Source organism: Choloepus didactylus, chromosome 23 (genome assembly GCF_015220235.1).
Source record: "Choloepus didactylus isolate mChoDid1 chromosome 23, mChoDid1.pri, whole genome shotgun sequence".
Taxonomy (NCBI): Eukaryota; Metazoa; Chordata; class Mammalia; order Pilosa; family Megalonychidae; genus Choloepus; species Choloepus didactylus.
In genome coordinates, this window is record NC_051329.1 from 8,043,669 (window position 1) to 8,062,487 (window position 18,819).

The window sequence follows — 18,819 nt, forward strand, 5'->3', positions numbered from 1 at the left end:
ACAAAGTCAGTCCATGGACATTTTGTTTGATCCGCAAGCATTTTTGGTTGTTGCAGGTCTTCATTTGAATTAATGGTCAAAGTTTAAAAATCAAGACATTTCACATGAAATTGATTTCCAACTTCTTTTTAAAAAACCCGCTTAACTGAAACATTGGGCCTATCCATAGTCTCTTGTGGCAGGTGTTAGTTCCCTTACCTAGGCCATATTCTCACCTGTTTGCAGATATATTTTCCCTGTGCCCACTTAGAAATTGTCTGCCCCAGTAAACATTTGAATTGCTGTCTCTGTATCTTTTTGGAGGACAACGAGAAGAAGGTGGTGGGTTGCACATGTTTGTGGAGCTGCAAAAGATAGAAAGTAGGTAGATAGAACAGTACTCTCTGTCATCTGTTTGATCTTCCAGTATAAAGACAGTGTTGTACTAGATTCATCCGTATGTTTGCTTGGTTGTTTGGGGGTAGACTGCTAAAGAATCAGATTACTTCTGAATGGGCATCTTAGATTAGATGTTTATTTAATTTAGGTATTAGGTATTCATTTAATTCTTTGTGGCATTCTTGTTCATTGTGCTTAGTATTTTGCCTCATTTGAAATTTGCTATGAAGTTGTAAAATATAGTGTGGTCTCTCTGGATGCAACTTGATGAATTCTTCTTGCTAATTACAGGTCTGATCATTCCAGCAAATTGTGTGTCTCCTCTTGTAAATCTCCTGTCAACTTCAGACCAGTCTCAACAGCTTGCGGTCCAGCAGAAACAGCTTTGGCAGCAGCACCACCCGCAAAGCATCACCAACTCGAGCAATGCATAAAGAACAGGTTTCAACATGGATGTATCTGAAATGCTGTTGAGGCATATCATTTGCATAAATATCAGGGACAGTTTCCAAAGAATTGTAAGTTTTTCTCAGTTGTGCTCTCTCTAGTTAATATTTTGGGGAATAAAGACAGACCTGGAATCGATAGCAAGTCTGAAAATCAGCAGCGCCGATGGTGGTACATCGGTCTTTCCTTTTGCTTTTCCCACGGTACTTCCCATTTGTTTTTACTTTGGGTGAGCAGAGGGGTGTGTGTGCGTGTGTGTATGTTAGTCTGTTTGTTGGTGAGTTTCTTAAAGGCTGCAAACCACAGTTGGTTTGAAAGGCTTGGAACTTCCCACACTGGCTTTACTTTTCTGTTATACAGTGCTCAGGGTTAACGCAGTCCATCCATGACGTTGCTGGGGGAGTTATCCCCAGATGCATGTATTTTGAGTCTATAAATATAGAAAATATACATTGGTTTCTTTTTCCAACTTACTAAACACTAGGTTTATTAAAGCATGAGATGAAAGGTTGCATATCATGCATTCAGGTTCTTTTCTAATTTTTTTTCTGACAGTGCATGTCTTTGAAAGCATGTGTAAACAAGATTAACACAGAAGTCAAGTGACAGAGAGAAACACATTTGTAGATGTACAGCCTTGGTTATTGCATTTTTATGGTGTTTATACCCGGGTATTGCTTCTGACCCTGTGAGTCCCTCCCCCCTTCTCCTTCCTGCCCTAGTTTTCTTGTCAGAGTAATGAGTACATACATTTTTTGGTGATAAAACTCTTTAAAAGTTACTTTTAATGTACTGATAGTATTCCTCACATGTGCTGCAAAAATGGCTACAAGCCTGTTTTTCTTAAATTACGTTTTCTTTAACTTAAAGATAGTTCTAAAAAGTGCAAATTGACTTCCATCTTGCAGTCCTTTTTTTACTTCATTGTCCTGATTTGCTTTGTCACTCATGAAAAGGAAACCTTACTTGAGTTATAAACTAGACAATGAGGAGACACTTGAGGCTTCTGCTGTATGTTTTTTTGTTATTGTTATTTTGTTACCCAGTAACTTGAATATTGTTTCATGTGTTGTAAGACATTGTAGAGTTTATCTCAAGCTGTTAAAAATGGTAATGTACAAATGTGAATAGACACTTATCTATAATATGGGTAAGTTTTGTTTCACCTATAATAGATGTTTATAAACAAGTGAGGGGACAATTGGTCTTTTTGTTTACTCGCCCCCACTCCCCCTTTTTTTTTGCTTGCACAGGTTGCACTATTGAAAAATTGAGATTGTATAAACCTGATCAAAAGCTGCAAGATACCAAAATCTTGTAGATGTCAAATAAAAAGTTGTTATACTAACAAGAAGTGGACTCTTGTTTAGGTCCTCACCACCTCAGAGTAGTCTGTGATGGGCATTCTGCAGAACTCGTGTGTTGCCTCAGCATTCCAGGTAGCCTTATATTTTGGCTAAAAACCTACCCCTAAAAATTGAGATGGTGTTGAGGAAGGGGTAAAATGATAGTATTTTTTAATGTTTTTCAAGTTGCATTGTTCTCATTTCTAAATTCTCACAAAATCAAATCAGAGATGTATGTTAAGGGATGGAAAGCTAGAGCTTTTGTTCTTCTTAACCATGTATTTGGCTAGTCAAGTTTCCCATAAATTTCTGTTTGTATTTATTTATTCTTGGTGTCTAAAAGAGCAAATCGAGCATAACTTCTGTTCTTTGGCACATTTTGCCCAGTGGATGCAACTTTTATTCCTCAGTCCAGTCCATGTATCTCAGGCAGTGATCCATTTGAATATCAGTGTCCCTTATAGGCCACTAGACCCAGACAGCAGCCAAGAGCAGAATCTTCCCTTTAATTCAGCAAAACTTCCCAGGGCTTCTATGTTTAAACCAATACCCCAATTATTTTCCATCGGCATATGAAGTGAAATGGAACTGCAAAGGGAAGCAAACCTGCTCCCTCCTGGGGGATGAGACGGAGAGGGGTGTGTGTGTGTTTGTATCTTTTCAGTAGCTTATGGGGTTTTTTTGTTTGTTTCTTTCAAAGTGGCATCAGTATGAGGGTTCTTTAGCATGCAATTAATTGATCCCCACAGTTGATGATTTAAAGTTTGCTCTTGGAATAGCTGTCTGATTCAAAGAGGCATATGTGTGTTCTGTTCTTTCTAGAATGGTCTTCTTTCTTTTTCTTTTGTTAATAAGGTCCAGAATGGCCCGTGAAAACTCCCTCAAAGTAGACCTCAAAAAGGCAGTCGGTGTAAATGATGGGTCACTGAGGGGCTGCATGTCCACGCCCATCAGGGGGTGGTCTGCGTGTGAGCACCCGGATTCTAGTGCCATCCTCCTTTCTGGAGGTGAGCACATGACCTTTACACTGTGCCCTTTGTAAAAGTCAGCAAGTTCAGGTCAGCCAACATGGGAGAAAACCCCAGCATTTAAGATCCTCCTTTGTCAAATAGTCAAGTCTTAACAACAGCTAACTTGTGTGAAATGGGTCCAGTTATTTCAGGATCTAAATGCCTCATCTGAACCTAGAGGCCTTGTTTAACCTGATGGGTGTCCACTTGGCCTTGGTAATGCCTTGTTTCCTTTTTTAGCAATATGGCTCTGAGCACAAAGATTCGATTATAAATCATGCTAATGTTTTCAGAGTTTACAGTGTTGATTGTACTGAAAACCACTTCCAGAGTCCAGAGCTGCTCAGATGTTATCTCTTGGGGAGTTAGTTTTCCCCTAATTTAGCAACCTTCATAACACAAGGTCTTTGTATCTGCAGTTTAGTAGAGTTATCCAGATACACTATCAGTGATGCATATTCATAAAAGTATTAACAGAGAAATTCTTTAAACATAAACCTGGTCAGAAAAGTAGGTATGTAAACTCAACAGTTTTCCCTTTTTGCTGCTGAACTGCAGATATGTTCTTCAGTATCTTTCTTTACATGTGTATATAAATTAGCAAGACCTGCATCCAAAGCAGTGAGGTAGTGTATGTATATATATATATATATATTTATTCCAACCCAATTTAATTAGCACTTCAGAAACCTCTTTGAGTTGCAATAATAAACCTTTTAGTTTTAGTTTGCTTTATCTGTGGAGGTAAAAGTTTAGGTTACCTAGCACCAGAGGTATATAATGTTTTAGAGGCACAGTTTTCCAGCCATAGCTAACTTTTCCCTAGGGTGTTCATTTCCCAGTCCCTGTATGTGAATGCTGTTGGGACAACTTCTACCGCCAGGCAAGAGCAGAAAGGGTGCGGGGCAGCATTAACAGTTGCGTAGTAGAAAGGCACTTCCTTCAGCCTCCCCACACCCCCACCTGCCACTCTGCAGTTTAACACTAGGGAAAAAGCAATAGAGTAGAACTGATTGATGCATCTCAATTTATGAAGGTAGGGGCAGAGGAAAAGTTTTTTCCCCTTGGGTCCTATTCTTGATGGGAGATGAGGAGAATGCTCTTATCCAAGTCCTCTCATTTTAAAAATTTACTGGAGTGATATTTGGTAGTTCCTAAGAATGGTGCTACATCAGTGTTGCTTTTAAGCTGGGATCCACTTAATGGATATTTAGTTAGTTCAGGCATCTCCAGTGGCATAAGCAACCACTGTGATGATGATGATGGTCTTTATTTGGCTACTGGTACTTCCTTTTGTCCGTGGTCTCCCCAGCTGACACCATACTTGTGCATGTGCTACTGCACACTTGGCTGCTGAATGTAGCAAGCATTCCATATTGTGGCTACAGCCGAGAGCCAAACCCATGTTAGAAAAACTTCCTCATTGATGCCAGTTGTCTAATACAAATGTAGTATCTTTTACGGGCTATAAGTTAAGGAAACACATCTAAATACCTGCAACTCAAGCTAGCTAAGTAGTTTTTTCTGAGTACTTGAGGTGAAATCCAAAACGCATCCTCCAATTTCATGCTGTACTTATATATATGTACATAGATGTGTATATATAGAAATGTTGAGTTCTTTTGAATTCTCAATGTAAATATTTCTTGTAAATTGAGACTCCACCTGCTTGTTTTCCCCTTTTCCCTTCTCCCCTCAATCCTATTTATTCTTTTCTTGACTTCCCATGTGGGGCATCTTTTTTCTTTTTCTTTCTATTTTTCTTTTTTTAATGTAGAAAAAGTATGAGAAATTCTCAGTTGAATTTGTTCCTATATTTTAGAGTTTGGTTTTGCATCTTTGCTCTAGAATTTCTGTGTCTGTTTTGTGTTAATATGTTTCAACATGCCTGATTGTTTTGCATTTTTATTACAAATTTTTACTGTGTGCAATGCATTGTATTGGGGGAAATGTACTTGAGTGCAATTCTGATACTGTCATTGTATGACTAGTTATGCTCATTTATTTTGTTTTTTGGAAGCTATAGTGAGCCTGATGTTTTCACATTTAAAAAAAAAAAAAAGACAAAAAACAAATTCTTCCCAAGACTTCCTTTAAGCTCCTCTAACTTCTTCAGTGCATTTGGGATCAAACTTTAGCCCCTCAATAAACCTATTTTGCTCCCACCCTTGCAATATTTAAGGCTGGAATCAAATCCTTCATCTGTGTGGCTCTCCACCTAATAGGAAAATCTTGGGGATTTGAAACAGTGATTTGTGGCATTTCCTCTGCCTCAAATTTCCTGTGTTTCTTTAAGAAGTTGGCCCTATACTTTTAACCTACAAATAATAATCAGAAATTTACTTTGCAGTAAGCACAGGTAATCTGCTTTTCCTTTAACCTGTTCAATAGATAGTTATAGCAGGGCAGGAAGACAGGCCCCAGAGTACCTGCCAGTGTCCATATTGGCAGCTGACGTTAGAGGATGCACGGTAAGGAACTCTCATCCTCCAAAAGGGAACAGGCCAGCTCCTGAGGAGGCTTCCACAGGCCTTCCGCTCACAGGTTGATTCTTGCTGGAAGGTAGAATGGGCCGTTACCTGCCTAACGACTGGCCAGGAGGACCCCCTCAGCTGGTTCTCTCTCCTGCTGTACTGGTGACTTGATCTTGGCCGACTGGCTGAACAGCAGCAGAGCTGAGCTGGATTAAGGCATTCTGCCTCTCTTTCCCTGGCCTCTTTCATTTTTAACGATTAGCCTTGGCAGTGGGAAAACCCAGGGGTGTGGCACATGAAAATGGTGGGAATAATCACCGGGTGGCAAACTTCAGTTAATTTATTTTTTTAATAGATCTTGCATCTTTAAGAAATCAAACCTCCGTAACTGTCAGGAAAGATTGCTGTGAGCGTTTTTTGGGTCTTTCGTTCATGTACAAGTTTCATTCATTACTATTCAACTTGGTAGATGTGTTGGTTGAAAATTTAAGTTATCTGTGTTCATTAGGTCTTGGGAACTTAATTTGTCCTGAATTAGGGCCTGTCACAGATTGCCTCCAGTATGAAACCCTGTCTGAACATGTCTCTCTTCCTTTGACATCCGTGGAGTCGTAGAGCCATGTGGTTCGCAGCAACGGCGCATGGGCTGCAGCAGGTGCAAGTCGCGGCTGGCTGAGCCCACCCCTTTAGTGCAGGGGTGAGCAGAGGGTCAGCCGTGAATGCAGGCCTCTGAGGCAGAGGCACCCCGATGAGAACTTGCCTGACTTCCCTTGTTGGCACTGAGGCCTGTCATGCCTTGAGCAAACATTTGTGGCCAAGATATCCCTTGGGGCTTACATGCTATGACAGTATTTGTGGCACTGAAGAGGATAAAGAAGCTTGAGCCTTCTTTCTGTTTTCCATTTTACGGGGCAGAGAGAGCTTTTTTTCTACGTAGCACATTGCAGTCTCACCACTATCAGAAAAAAATCATCATCATCCTGTTCATGGTTTATACTGAATTTGCAAACTACTGATATTATTTTTCAATAACCACTTGTATCTACCATCAACCAAGAGAGGTGGGAAGAGGTACACTGTATCTCTGCAATAAAACTTTTGCCAGGTTCTACCTCTACTGAGCAAAGGATACTTTTATACGTAGGCTTAGATCTTCCTCCTTTACTAATCTGACATGGTGCATCTTGAGACAATAACACATATGATGGAATCCAAAGACAATTTGAAACAAAGGTAGATGTAAACTCTTGGTTTGTTTTTATTTCCTTCTCTTTTTTTAAATCTCCCTTTTTATATTGCTGCTCTGTTTTGGTGTCTCTGTTTGTGTATGAAAGGTACGTACTGTTCTAGTGATACTGCATTGCTTCCTCCAGCCTTTCATGGTAACTCAGTACCAGGTGTCCAGAAATGAGTGTTCCAGCCATTTTGATATGTAACTTAGAAAATTGGGTTTCATGCAATAAAAATGTATTGGCTGCATTTAGCAAGGTTTATCCCGGCAAGGAAAAATGATCACCCATAAAGCGTAACAAATTCTGTATTTAGTTGGTTTTTTGTTTTTTGTTTTTGTTTTGTTTTTGTTTTTGTTTGTTAATTGTGTTTTGTTTTTCTTTTTTGTAAGATTCTTAAATAAATTAAACTGGCTAATATGCTTATCTTCCTGTGTTTCCTTTGTCTGGGTTCAGAGCTCCTGTTTGAGCTGCGTTGGTACCACCACCCTCCCCTGTAGGTCTCCTCTCCCTTGGATTGTATTTAGAAGACATCCTAGAATACCTCCCACCATGTGGATAAAGGGAACCCAGCCCTCCTGAGAGCCTGCACTGGCTGTGCTCAGCACTGCAAGAACCCTTGCTGCTGGGAGCCCAAGACTTTGCTCCTGGAACTTTGCGCTGGTCCTTGAGGCTTGGGCCATGAGTTTCTTTCCTGAAAGACGCCATGGAGCAGCTATGGGGCCTCAGGGAACAGGTAGTCTGTGGCCTCCTTATCCACCAATGTCAGAGGACTAGGGAGTCCAGGGCTCCCCCTATTTAAAATTCATTCCTGGTGCCGTGCCTCTCTCATAGTAACCATCCAGTTGGCTACTTGAGGATTTGAGCTCCACAATTGAAGAGCGCAAACAAAGAAACAAAAGTAAACAGTTGCCGTAGTTAATACTGAGGACTTACTATATGCCAGTTGCTGTTGAGTCGCTGCTGAATTCATTTACTTAGTCCTCAATCCTTCCCCCTCCTTTGCAGAGGGACAAGTTACTTCGCTCATAAACCATGAATGGACCTTTTATTTTCTAATTTTTGTAGATTTGGTGTCCTGATTTATTATTCATCTATTAATTAATTGTTTAATAAGCTGCTGCTGGGTGCCTGGCGGTGGGCCACGCGTTGTGATTACTCCTAGGTGTGACTATTCCAGTGGTGGGGGACAGTGAACAAGGGAGATTTCTAGTGGTCTTGAGAGGGAGAAAGCATCAGGAATTCATGAAGGCCTGGGGGTGGGCCAGGCCCTTTAGGGAGGTGACTGACAGTGCACGGAAACCAGAAGGCCTGGAGCCTCGGGAGATCTGGAGAAGGTGTGCCCACCTGGGCCAGGGGCTGCGCCCTGGGAGTGTGGCTCCCTGCCCACCGCCAGGATTCCGTGTGCTCTGGCGCACGTCGAGAGAAGCAGTGACTGGCGAGAAGTCCACTCTGCTCCTGCCACTGGAATTGGGAAAGAAGGTGAGAGAAAACCCCAGGGAATGAGAAGGATTTCTTACACCAAACAGCAAACACTTCACTTTGCTGTGAAGACGGGTGAAGGCGGGTCCTTTACGTTACTCACTTAATTCCTCATAACGTCCTTCTGAGGTTTAAGTACTGTCACCTTTTGCAGACGACATGGGGGCAGGCCAGGGAGCTCACAAGTGGTGGAGTCCGGGCTCCCACACAGGTAGGCAGGGCTGCTGCCCACCAGGCCTCTGTGGAAAACCAGTGGGAGGAAGGCAGGATTGAAAACTGTGGCTGGATTTCTAGAAATGTTTGGAACGTTGTTTTTGCGTCTTCTCTATGACGTGCTTGAAATGCTTGAGAGAATCAATTTGTGGCTTGAAATGCTTAAGGGAATTTAATCTGTCAAATATGTGAGATAATTGAGCATTACTTGAAGAACAAGTGAAAGGGAGTGTTTTAAGGAAAGTTTTACTAAAATATGATTGGTAAGTTGAGCCTGAAGACTGAAAAGAAACCAGGTTTTTAAATGTATACTTTAATAAATTGAGTAGACCAGGCTTCAAATACAGCCTCCACGTCCCCATTCCATTTTTCTACTACAGTTCAGGTTTACTTTGACCTTGTTCCCAGTTGGTGTTTTATGTGTGCCTAAGTCTGGTTTCAGCTCTCTATTTCGGGCTGGATCATTCTTTGTGGGGGGTTGCCCTGTGCACCATAGGATGTTTAGCAACATCCCTGCCTTTTACCCACAAGATGCCAATAGCACATCTTTCCCCACCACCCCAGTTGTAACAGCCCAAAATACCTCCACATATTGCCAGATGTCCCCCTGGGTGTGTGTGAGGGAGACTCTCCCCTGGTGGGGAACTACTACCCTGGACCAATCAGTCCTAAAGAGCAAAGGCTGCTGTTGTCTGTGGTATGTGTGTATGTGTGTGTTTTACAGAGGACAAGTCCCATGACCAAGAGGACACCTGCCCTGAAATACAGAAAATACACCTGTTAGCTGGCTGGGGATTGAAGTATGTACAATTTCCATAAGTATGAATATTTATCAGCTAGTCATTTGAGTGCATGATGTAAAGAAGCCATCTGTGGAGGCCTTTATGGAGAGAAAGAGGAGGCTAAAAGAAATGTGCAAAAGCTTATTTTTAGACTCCAATTCACAGCAAGTTGGCTCCATCCCCTGAATGCTGTCCACTTTGTGTGTCGATGTATTTGTGGGTTACGGGAGGTATGTGCCACTCTGTCAGTTCAAGGTCATTATTAAGAATGACTACTTGAATGCTAACTTGGTCTGGAATGCTTTAATTTTACTTTTGATTGCTTGGGTAAGTAATTCTTGGGCAATGCAGAAATCAACAGGCAGTTGAGAATAGACAAAGTCACTCCCCCGCCCCCTGCCGCCTCCGAGCTCTTGGTTCCCTTTCCCATGGTGTCCTTTTTGGGGAGCTTTAGAGAGTAAGTCTAAGTTGTCACACAAGATGTTCCAACCTCTGTGGTTTACCTTTGGTTCCAGGCAAGATTAGTTTTCACACAGATTGATGTGTGAGATCTTAATTTTTGGAGAAATGCAAACTCGAATAATTTATGAATTTTAGAAAATTGAACAACGTCAACCTTCAATAAAACTTCAGTGTTTTGTAAAGATTCCCACTGTTTAGAGCAACTAGAGGCCCCTAAAATCTCCCCTTTCATCTCCATCATCTATTAAGGCAAATTATAAAATCTTTCAATTCCCGTGCTGATACTGGATTTCTGTTTAGCTTTCGGTTCCCACCATTTAAGTATTGGTGTGTACATGTCTTGTTTGGAAATACTGATAGGAAAATAAGTGTCTGCATGGCCCATTCTTGGTGTCTGCCCGTAGGAACTCGGGTTAAGAAACACTTGCCTGCCTGATCTAAAACAGACTTACCTGGCTTGCCACCTGTTTTTTAAATACCCTGCAAGCCGAGAGTGGTTTTTACATTTTCAGATAGTTGGGGGGGTGGGGTATCAAAAGAAGACGGCTATTTTGTGAATGGAACAATTATATGAAGTCCAAATTTCAGTAATAAATTTTCATTGATACACTGCCATGCCCATATTGTCTGTGGCTGCTTTCATGCCACAGTGACAGGACTAATTAGTTAAGACAGAGAATATGGCCTAGCTGTATTAGTTAGGGTACTCTAGAGAAAAAGAACCATATGTAAGATTTATATTAAGAGATTTATTTAAGGAATTGGCTCACACTCTTATGGGGGCTGACAAGTCCAAATTCTGTAGGGCAGGCTGAATTTCACAGGGCAAAGAAATTACAGCAAGAGTGATGGTGCAAGTCTGGAGTCTAAATTTCTTAGGGGAAGCCGACAGGCTGGAAATTTCTGTAAGAGTTCAAGTCTTGAGTCCAAAATCCACAGGGGAGGCCAGCAGGTTGGAAACAGAAGTAGAGGGTATAGATTTGCGGCATTTCTTCTTTGTACTTTCAGTTCTTTGCTGCTTAAGGTTTTCAACTCATTGGATGAGGCTCACCCAATGGAAGGTGGTGGTTTTTATATAAAGTCAACCAATTGTAGATGCTCATCTCATCTACAAAATACCTCCACAGGACAACCAGGTCAGTGTTTGACAACAACTGGATGCCAGGCAGACACACAAAAATTATCCATCACACATGTAAAGTCTGAAATATTTACTATCTGACCTTTTACAGAAAAAGTTTGCTGGTCTCTGTCCTGTTCTAAAAATGAGTAATGGCAGAAACATAACCGAAAAGTAATACATTTGGGAGTAGGCTCCTGATCAAAGTCCAACTGGATGGGAGGTATGGTTGCACTGTCCTGAGGAGTCACTGTGACAAGGCCAATCATGCCACTTCATGCACCCCTTCTCTGGCTGTCAAATTGATAGTTATGCTCAACTACTTCAGTAGTTTCTTAGATTAGTGGTCCCCGAATTTTTAAAATCATACACTGCAGTCAGTAAAAAACCTTTTTAAGCATACCTCCACTATATGTTTATCAATTTATCCTTAGATTATGTGTGCTATAGTATATGTATATGTAGTGTACATATAGCCATATATGTACAGTATATGTATACATGTTTATATGTATACATAGTGTACATATAGGTGTATGTACACTGTAGATCCCACATAAATAGAAGTTCTAATATTTTCTTCCCTCTCTGCTATGAGTTATCTTTCTTACCACCTCGGGTAGGTGCACCCCACTTTGGAGCCCATTGTCCCAGAATGTTGTCCAGCAATGGAAACATTCCCAAAAGAATTTAAAAGCCTTTCTAGGTTGAAATTTTTCATTAGGAAAAATAGTATGTGTTGTCTGTTTGCCTTCTTAGGATGTTAGAGTTGAGAGAATCCTTCAGGATCTTGCAGATAAAACTAAGGCCTGGAGAGGTTAACCAAGGGTTTCCTCTCTGCAAGGCACTCGCCGTGGTATGCTGATGATTTGGGTTCAATTCTGAGCCTACCCCCCTCATTAATTATTTATTATTATTCAGTTTAGATTCCATCATCTAGGGAAATGGGGTAACAATGACTACACAATATGAAAAAGAAGAGAAATAACAATAATGAAACAATGAGCACTTATTGAATATTCACCATTTGCCAACTACTTTACAGGCATATACTTACTAAACACTTGGAGAGGCTAACCGAGTTTTTTGAAGCTTAAAGAGGTTATGGTGGATTCTGAGGGAGAACTCACATCTCCTGATGGTCCTCATGGCCACGCTCTTTCACCGGGCTCCTCCTCCTCTCTCCTTCATCCACTGCTCTCTCCCTGGTAGGCCACTCTGTGAAATGCCCATTAAACTAACAGGAAACCATTCTAGATCATTCTAAAAGCATGCATTAAAAGTTGTAGGAGCCTGTTTGAGCAAATGTTATGCAAAAGCCTCTAGCTGGAACCAATGGAAATGTTTCTTCCCATTTTGGTAGGAGGGGGTGGTTAACTTTCAGACACAGATGGAAGAGGAAGGGAAAAAAAAAATCCAGATCCTTTCTGAAGCCTGTTATGGAACCTGAGCTGTGACCAGGAAGAAGGGTGAGAGTGAGTCCTTCCTGTGGAAGAGAACTGATCTCACTCTGCCTCAGTTTTAGGGATGGATTGTGGCCGTTTATGGGAAGCTTTGTGTGCCTGATGAAGAGCATTCAAGGATGGAGTTCTTTCCTTCAAGGAGCTCAGGCTTACGGAAGAAACAGGCTCAATTAAGTGCAATAGTAGGCTTTAGTTATGGTCAGCCTGCTAGGGAAGCCTATTCAGAGGTGGGGATATTTGAGCTGGGCTTTGATGGATGACCAGGAGTTTGCCAAGTGGAACACAAGGAGGAAATTGGTGTGATGGAGAGTCAGATCTGGGAATAAAAGAAGTACCAGGACTGTGCCAGTTTGAAGCTGTTATGGGCCCCAGAGGAGCCATGATCTTTTAATCCAATCTTGTGGGGTGGGAATTTCTGATTGAATATTTCTGTGGAGATGTGACCCTGCTCATTCAAGGTGGGTCCTAATTAGATTACTGGAGTCCTTTAAGAGAGCTCATGGAGAGGAGCTTAAAGAAATTGAGAGAGACATTTTGGAGAGAGGCTAAGAGCTGACACAGACCCAGATGTTTGGAGATGCTGGAAGATGCAGACAGAAGGACATTTAGAGAGAAGCTAAGAGGTGAAGCCCAGAGTTTGCCCCTGCCCCAGAGAAGCTAAGAGAGGATGCCCAGATGTTTAGAGAGAAACGCCCTGGGAGAACAAGCAAAGATGCACAGGAGTTGAGAGGGAGAAGCAAGAGAGACAGAAGCCCAAGCAAGGATGCACAGGAGCTGAGAGAGAGAAGCTTGGTGAGACAGAAGTCCAGAGACATTTTGGAGAAAGCCATTTTGAAACCAGAACCCAGGAGCAAAGGACCTGCAGATGCTAGCCATGTGCCTTCCCAGCTAACAGAGGTGTCTCGGATGCCATCAGCCTTTCTTCATTGAAGGTATCCTCTTATTATGCCTTAGTTTGAACGCTTTTATGGCCTTGGGACTGTAAATTTGTAACCTAAAAAATCCCCTTTATAAAATCCAGTCCATTTCTGCTATTTTGCATAATGGCAGCTCTAGCAAACTGGAACAAGGGCCATACACTAAAGTCTGGCCTGGAGAATAATAAATTGTAGGAGATGGAGGAAAAGGCAATGGTTCAAGTTTGGTGGGATAAGAAAGGATAGCTAAATGTGGCTGCCATGACTAGACTGTAAGCATCAGGACAGCAGGGGATTGTATTCCCTTACTGTCCCTACAAAGGGCCTGACACTTAGCAGATGCTCAATAAATATTTGCTGAATAAGGGAGAAAAAGCCACACACACAATCATCTCAATAGATCAGAAAAAGCTTTTGTCAAAATCCATAAACTTTTCATGATAAAAACACTCAACAAACTAGGAATAGAGGGAAACTTCCTCAACTCGATAAAAGGCATCTGTGAAAAACCCACAGCTAACATCATACTCAGTGGTGAAAGAGTAAAAACTTTTCCCCACAATCAGAAACAGGACAAGGATGCCGACTTTCACCATTGCTATTCAACGTTGTACTGAAGGTGCTAGCTAGAGAAATTGGGCAAGAAAAGGAAATAAAAGTCATCCAGATTGGAAAGGAAGAAGTAAAATTATCTCTATTTTGCAGATGACATGGTCTTATATAGAGAGTGGCTTAAAGAATCCACACACCCAAGAAACAGAGCCAGTAAATGAGTTCAGCAAAGTTGCAGGATGCAAGGTCAATATACAAAAATCATTTGTTTTCTATGCACTAGCAATGAAAATGAAATTAAAAAAACAATTCCATTTACAAAAGAATAAAGAATAAAATACTTAGGAATAAACTTAACTGAAGGAGTGGAAACCTTAACACTGAAAAATGCAAACATTTTTGAAAGTAAAAAAGATCGAAATAAATGGAAAAACATCCTGTGTTCATGGATTGGAAGATGTAATGTTGCTAAGATGGCAATACTCTGTTAAATAGATTTAATGAACTCCCTATCAAAACTCCAGTATCCGCGCCTCAGTGGCATCAATTCATTTTTGAGATTCCCCTACTCTCATCTGTCCTCATGGATGAACTTCATGATGTTCAACTCACAGAGATCAAACCACTTCTAAATGATAAGAATGGTACACGAAACTTCCAGGACTTTGACTGTCAGGAACATGACATAGAAACAACTCATGTTATGGTCCGTGTTACTATAAGAAGCATACTGAAAGGAAATAGACCCGTTATTCTGACATATCACGACATTGGCCTCAACCATAAATCCTGTTTCAATGCATTCTTTAACTTTGAGGATATGCAAGAGATCACCCAGCACTTTCCTGTCTGTCATGTAGATGCCCCTGGCCAGCAGGAAGGTGCACCCCTTTCCCGACAGAGTACCAGTACCCCACAATGGATGAGCTGTCCGAAATGCTGCCTGCTGTTCTTACCCACTTAAATGTGAAAGGCGTCATTGGGATTGGAGTTGGAGCTGGGGCTTATGTCCTCACCAGATTTGCCCTCAATCGTCCAGAGTTTGTGGAAGGCCTTGTGCTCATTAACATTGACCCTTGTACCAAGGGGTGGATTGACTGGGCAGCTTACAAACTCTCGGGCCTGACAACCAATGTCCTGGACATTATTTTGGCTCATCATTTTGGGCAGGAAGAATCGCAAGCCAACCTGGACCTGATACAAACCTACAGACTGCATATTGCCCAAGATACCAATCAAGAAAACCTACAACTCTTCTTGAATTCTTATAATGGATGGAGAGAACTGGAGCTTGAAAGACGCATGCTGAGCCAAAATAATAACAGAGGGAAAACTTTAAAATGTACCACGTTATTGGTAGCTGGGCAGTTCACCTGCAGTTGAGGCTATGGTTGAATGCAACTCTCGCCTGGACCCTGTAAACACAACTTTGCTAAAGATGGCAGACTGTGGGGGACTGCCCCAAGTGGTGCAGCCTGGGAAGCTCACCGAGGCCTTCAAGTACTTTTTGCAGGGAATGGGCTACATACCAGCTGCCAGCATGACCCGGCTCATCCATCACAAACCCACTCAACCTCAGGTAGCATGAGCTCTGCAGAAAGTCCCTTCAGTCGGTCTGTCACCAGCAGTCAGTCAGATGGAACTCAAGAAGCCCCTGAGACCCCTGATGCCATGGACAGACCCCAGACCATGGAAGTGTCCTGCTAAGCAGATGTCCCTCCCCTGGATCATGCAGGTCCAACCTTCTTGAACCCACCACTACGTAATACAACATTTCATCCAGCAAACTGGCATCTACTATCTTTAACTCGTGCGTGGCCACTGAATCTCTCTCTGGCACCTGCCCACTTTTTTGTATGTACCAAGAACCACCTCCTTGCTATTACTATAACATTCTAACATTTAGCTGATCAAATCTCCATATCTTCTGTCAACTTTTTCCTGTGCTTTCCCCGCTGTGTATCTGATGAGATCTTTGATTCCCAACTCCGTGTGTGCAAGCATGCGTGTCCATTTTGTGTGTGCATTGTTCTGTGATTTTAGACATGCTTTCTTGTTGAGCTTCTGCAAAAAAAGGGGTGGGGGACTTTTTTTTTTTTTTTTGCATTTTCAATAGTGTTTTCAGGGGAAATGTACAGAACCGATTTCTAGGTTGGGTAGGCTCTGCCTTCTCTTTTGTTTCCAAATTGGTCAACAAGATTTGCAAGTGACTTCAGGAGAGAGCAACACTGGAGAATGTGGAAAGTCATAATTGCTGTTTGGACCTCTGGTTGATTGTGACAAATAGAAGGGTGCCTGTTACATAGAAAGGCAAGCAGGGTGGCAAGCACCTCCTCCTTAATAAACTTATATACTATTCTGTAAATAAAAAGGAAGGATAGATACATTCTGCTAGAGGCTCATGAATAATGAGGCTCTAATGCAATATGGAATTTTCCCCAGAGAGTGTGTGTGGCCTAATTGCTAGACTCTTAAAACAGAAAGGTAGAAAACAAAATGCCAGGCCTCTGCTTTGCAGGGGTAAAATTGCTGTCACTGCAATGTCTGGTGCCACTTAACAAACAAACATCTGTAAGAAATGCCTCCAGGTCTTGATGGAGAGCTATTCCATTCCTCAGTCCCAAAAAAGGAGAGAGGTAATGACCTAACAAGTACATAGTTGGTGAGAAAATGGGTGGAAGAAGAGAACAAGCATTAACGTATATCGTATTTAATAAATGTAGCCTTGATTTCAGCAGACTCAATGGAAGCTAAATTAAGTTGATATTGAACCCATTTCAGAAAAATTCTTAATCTTGTGACCTCCTTTTTGTGAGAGGGAAGGAACCACTCTGAAAGGGCAGCCCTATCCATATAAAACTGTTTTCAGCTTCCTCTGGATTGTGTGAGGGGGTCACAGCCAGCCAGAGGTTATCAGTGGGAGGAGGGTGAAGGAGCCGTGAAGACCAGCTGACACCCTGCAAGGGCCCAGCTCAGGTCTCACAGTTCTGAATTTGGGAAAGGGGCTTTTCCGATGGTCTGCTTTCTGCTGAGGTAGGCGTATGTCACTCTGCCAGAGTATGACTTTTTACAAATAATTAAATAAAGCTGTATATGTCTCATTTTTAAAAACAAAACAAAAAACAAAACAAAAAAACTCCAGTTGCCTTTTATGTTTTGATACCCCAGAGAAGCTGATCCTAAAATACACACAGAAAAGCAAGGGATCCAGACTAGCCAAAACAATCTTGAAAAAGAACAAGATTGGAGGGCTCACATTTCCCAATTTCAAAACATACTACAAAGCTACAGTAATCAAAATAGTGTATAAATTGTGAAAGTTATCACTGTTATGTATATATGTTAAATTTCACAATAAAAATGTATAAAAATTGAAAAAAAATAGTGTGGTACTGACATAAGGATAAATATAAATATAAAGATCTATGAAATTGAATTGAGAGTCCAGAAATAAACCCTCACATTACAGCTAGTTGATTTTTTTAAAAAAAATTTTTTATTCAAGAAGTTGTGGGTTTACATAACAATCATGCATAAATTACAGGATTCCCATACACCAACACTGTGCATTGATGTGGAACATTTATTACAATTGATAATAGCACTTTTTCATAATTCTTTTTTTAATGGTAGTTACCTTTGTTATAATTGATGAAAGATTATTAAAATAGTACTAGTAACTATCCATAATTTATAACAGGTGTATTTTTCCCTGTATTACACCCTATTGTTTACACCTTGTATTAGTGTTATACATTTGTTATAATTCATGACAGAACATTCTTGTACTATTAACTATAGTCCATCATCTACAATAGAGTTCATTGTGTTATACAGTGCTATGTTTTATCTTTTAATCTTTACCCTAGTAACATAAGCGATCTAAAGTTTCCCCTTTTAACCACATTCACTGATATAATTCAGTGCTGTTGATTACACTCACAATTGTTACCATCACCATCTATTTCCAAACCTTTACAATAAACCTAAATAGAAGCCAACTGATTCTTCACAAAAGTGCTAAGACCAAATGGTGCTGGGAAAACTGGATATCCACATGCAAAAGCATGAAATTAGACCTTTGCCTTACATCATACAGAAAAATTAACCCAGAATGAATCAAAGAACTACATGTAAGAACTAAAACTATAAAGCTATTAGGAAAAAACATAGAGGAAAATCTTCAGAATCTTGGACTGGATATGACACCAAAAGCACAAGCAACCAAAGGAAATAAATTGATAAACTGGGCTTCATCAATGTTACAATCTTTTGTGCATCAAAGGACACTATAAAGAAAATGAAAAGAAAATTCACAGAATGGGAGAAGATATTTGCAAATCATATGTCTTATAAGGATCTAGTATCCAGAATGTATAAAGAACTCTTAGAACACAATAAAAAGGCAAATAACCCCATTAAAAAATGGGCAAAGAATTTGAATAGACATTTCTCTAAAGAAGATACACATTTTTAAAAACAAAACAAAAGATGCTCAATATCATTAGTCATTAGGGAAACACAAGTCAAAACCACAATGAGATTCCATTTCACACCCACCAAGATGGCTATAATTAAAAAAAAAAACAAAAAAACAAAAAAAACTAGTGTTGGTGAGTATAAGGAGAAATTGGAACCCTCATATATTGAAGGTGGGAAGGTAATATGGTTCAGCCGCTGTGGAAAACAGCTTGGAGTTCCTCAAAAAAAGTTAAACATAGTTATCATATGGCTCAGCATTCCATTCCTAGGTATATACCCAAAAGAGTTGAAAACCTGTTTACACAAAAACTTGTACATAGCAGCACTATTCATAGCCCAAAAGTGGAAGCAGCCCACTTGTTCATCAACTGTTGAGTGGATTAAAAAAAAAAATGTATATCCATACAATGGAAGATTATTCAGCTATAAAAGAGAATAAACTAGTGGTGCTTTCTACAACAT

General features: G+C 40.8%; 1 protein-coding gene and 1 pseudogene across 4 annotated transcripts in view; both read left to right on the forward strand.

The window, feature by feature from the left end:
- SBNO1 (strawberry notch homolog 1) overlaps positions 1-7,304 on the forward strand; it is a 52,793-nt gene extending 45,489 nt beyond the window's left edge. For all 4 annotated transcript variants that reach the window (XM_037816759.1, XM_037816762.1, XM_037816763.1 and 1 more), the window contains exon 32: positions 670-7,304. In XM_037816759.1, the coding sequence (XP_037672687.1) occupies positions 670-812 (143 nt within the window). In that variant the 3' untranslated portion in view covers positions 813-7,304. The remainder of the gene's footprint in view (positions 1-669) is intronic.
- Positions 7,305-14,273: 6,969 nt separating this feature from the next.
- On the forward strand, positions 14,274-15,742 carry LOC119519390 (annotated as a pseudogene).
- Positions 15,743-18,819: the final 3,077 nt, after the last annotated feature.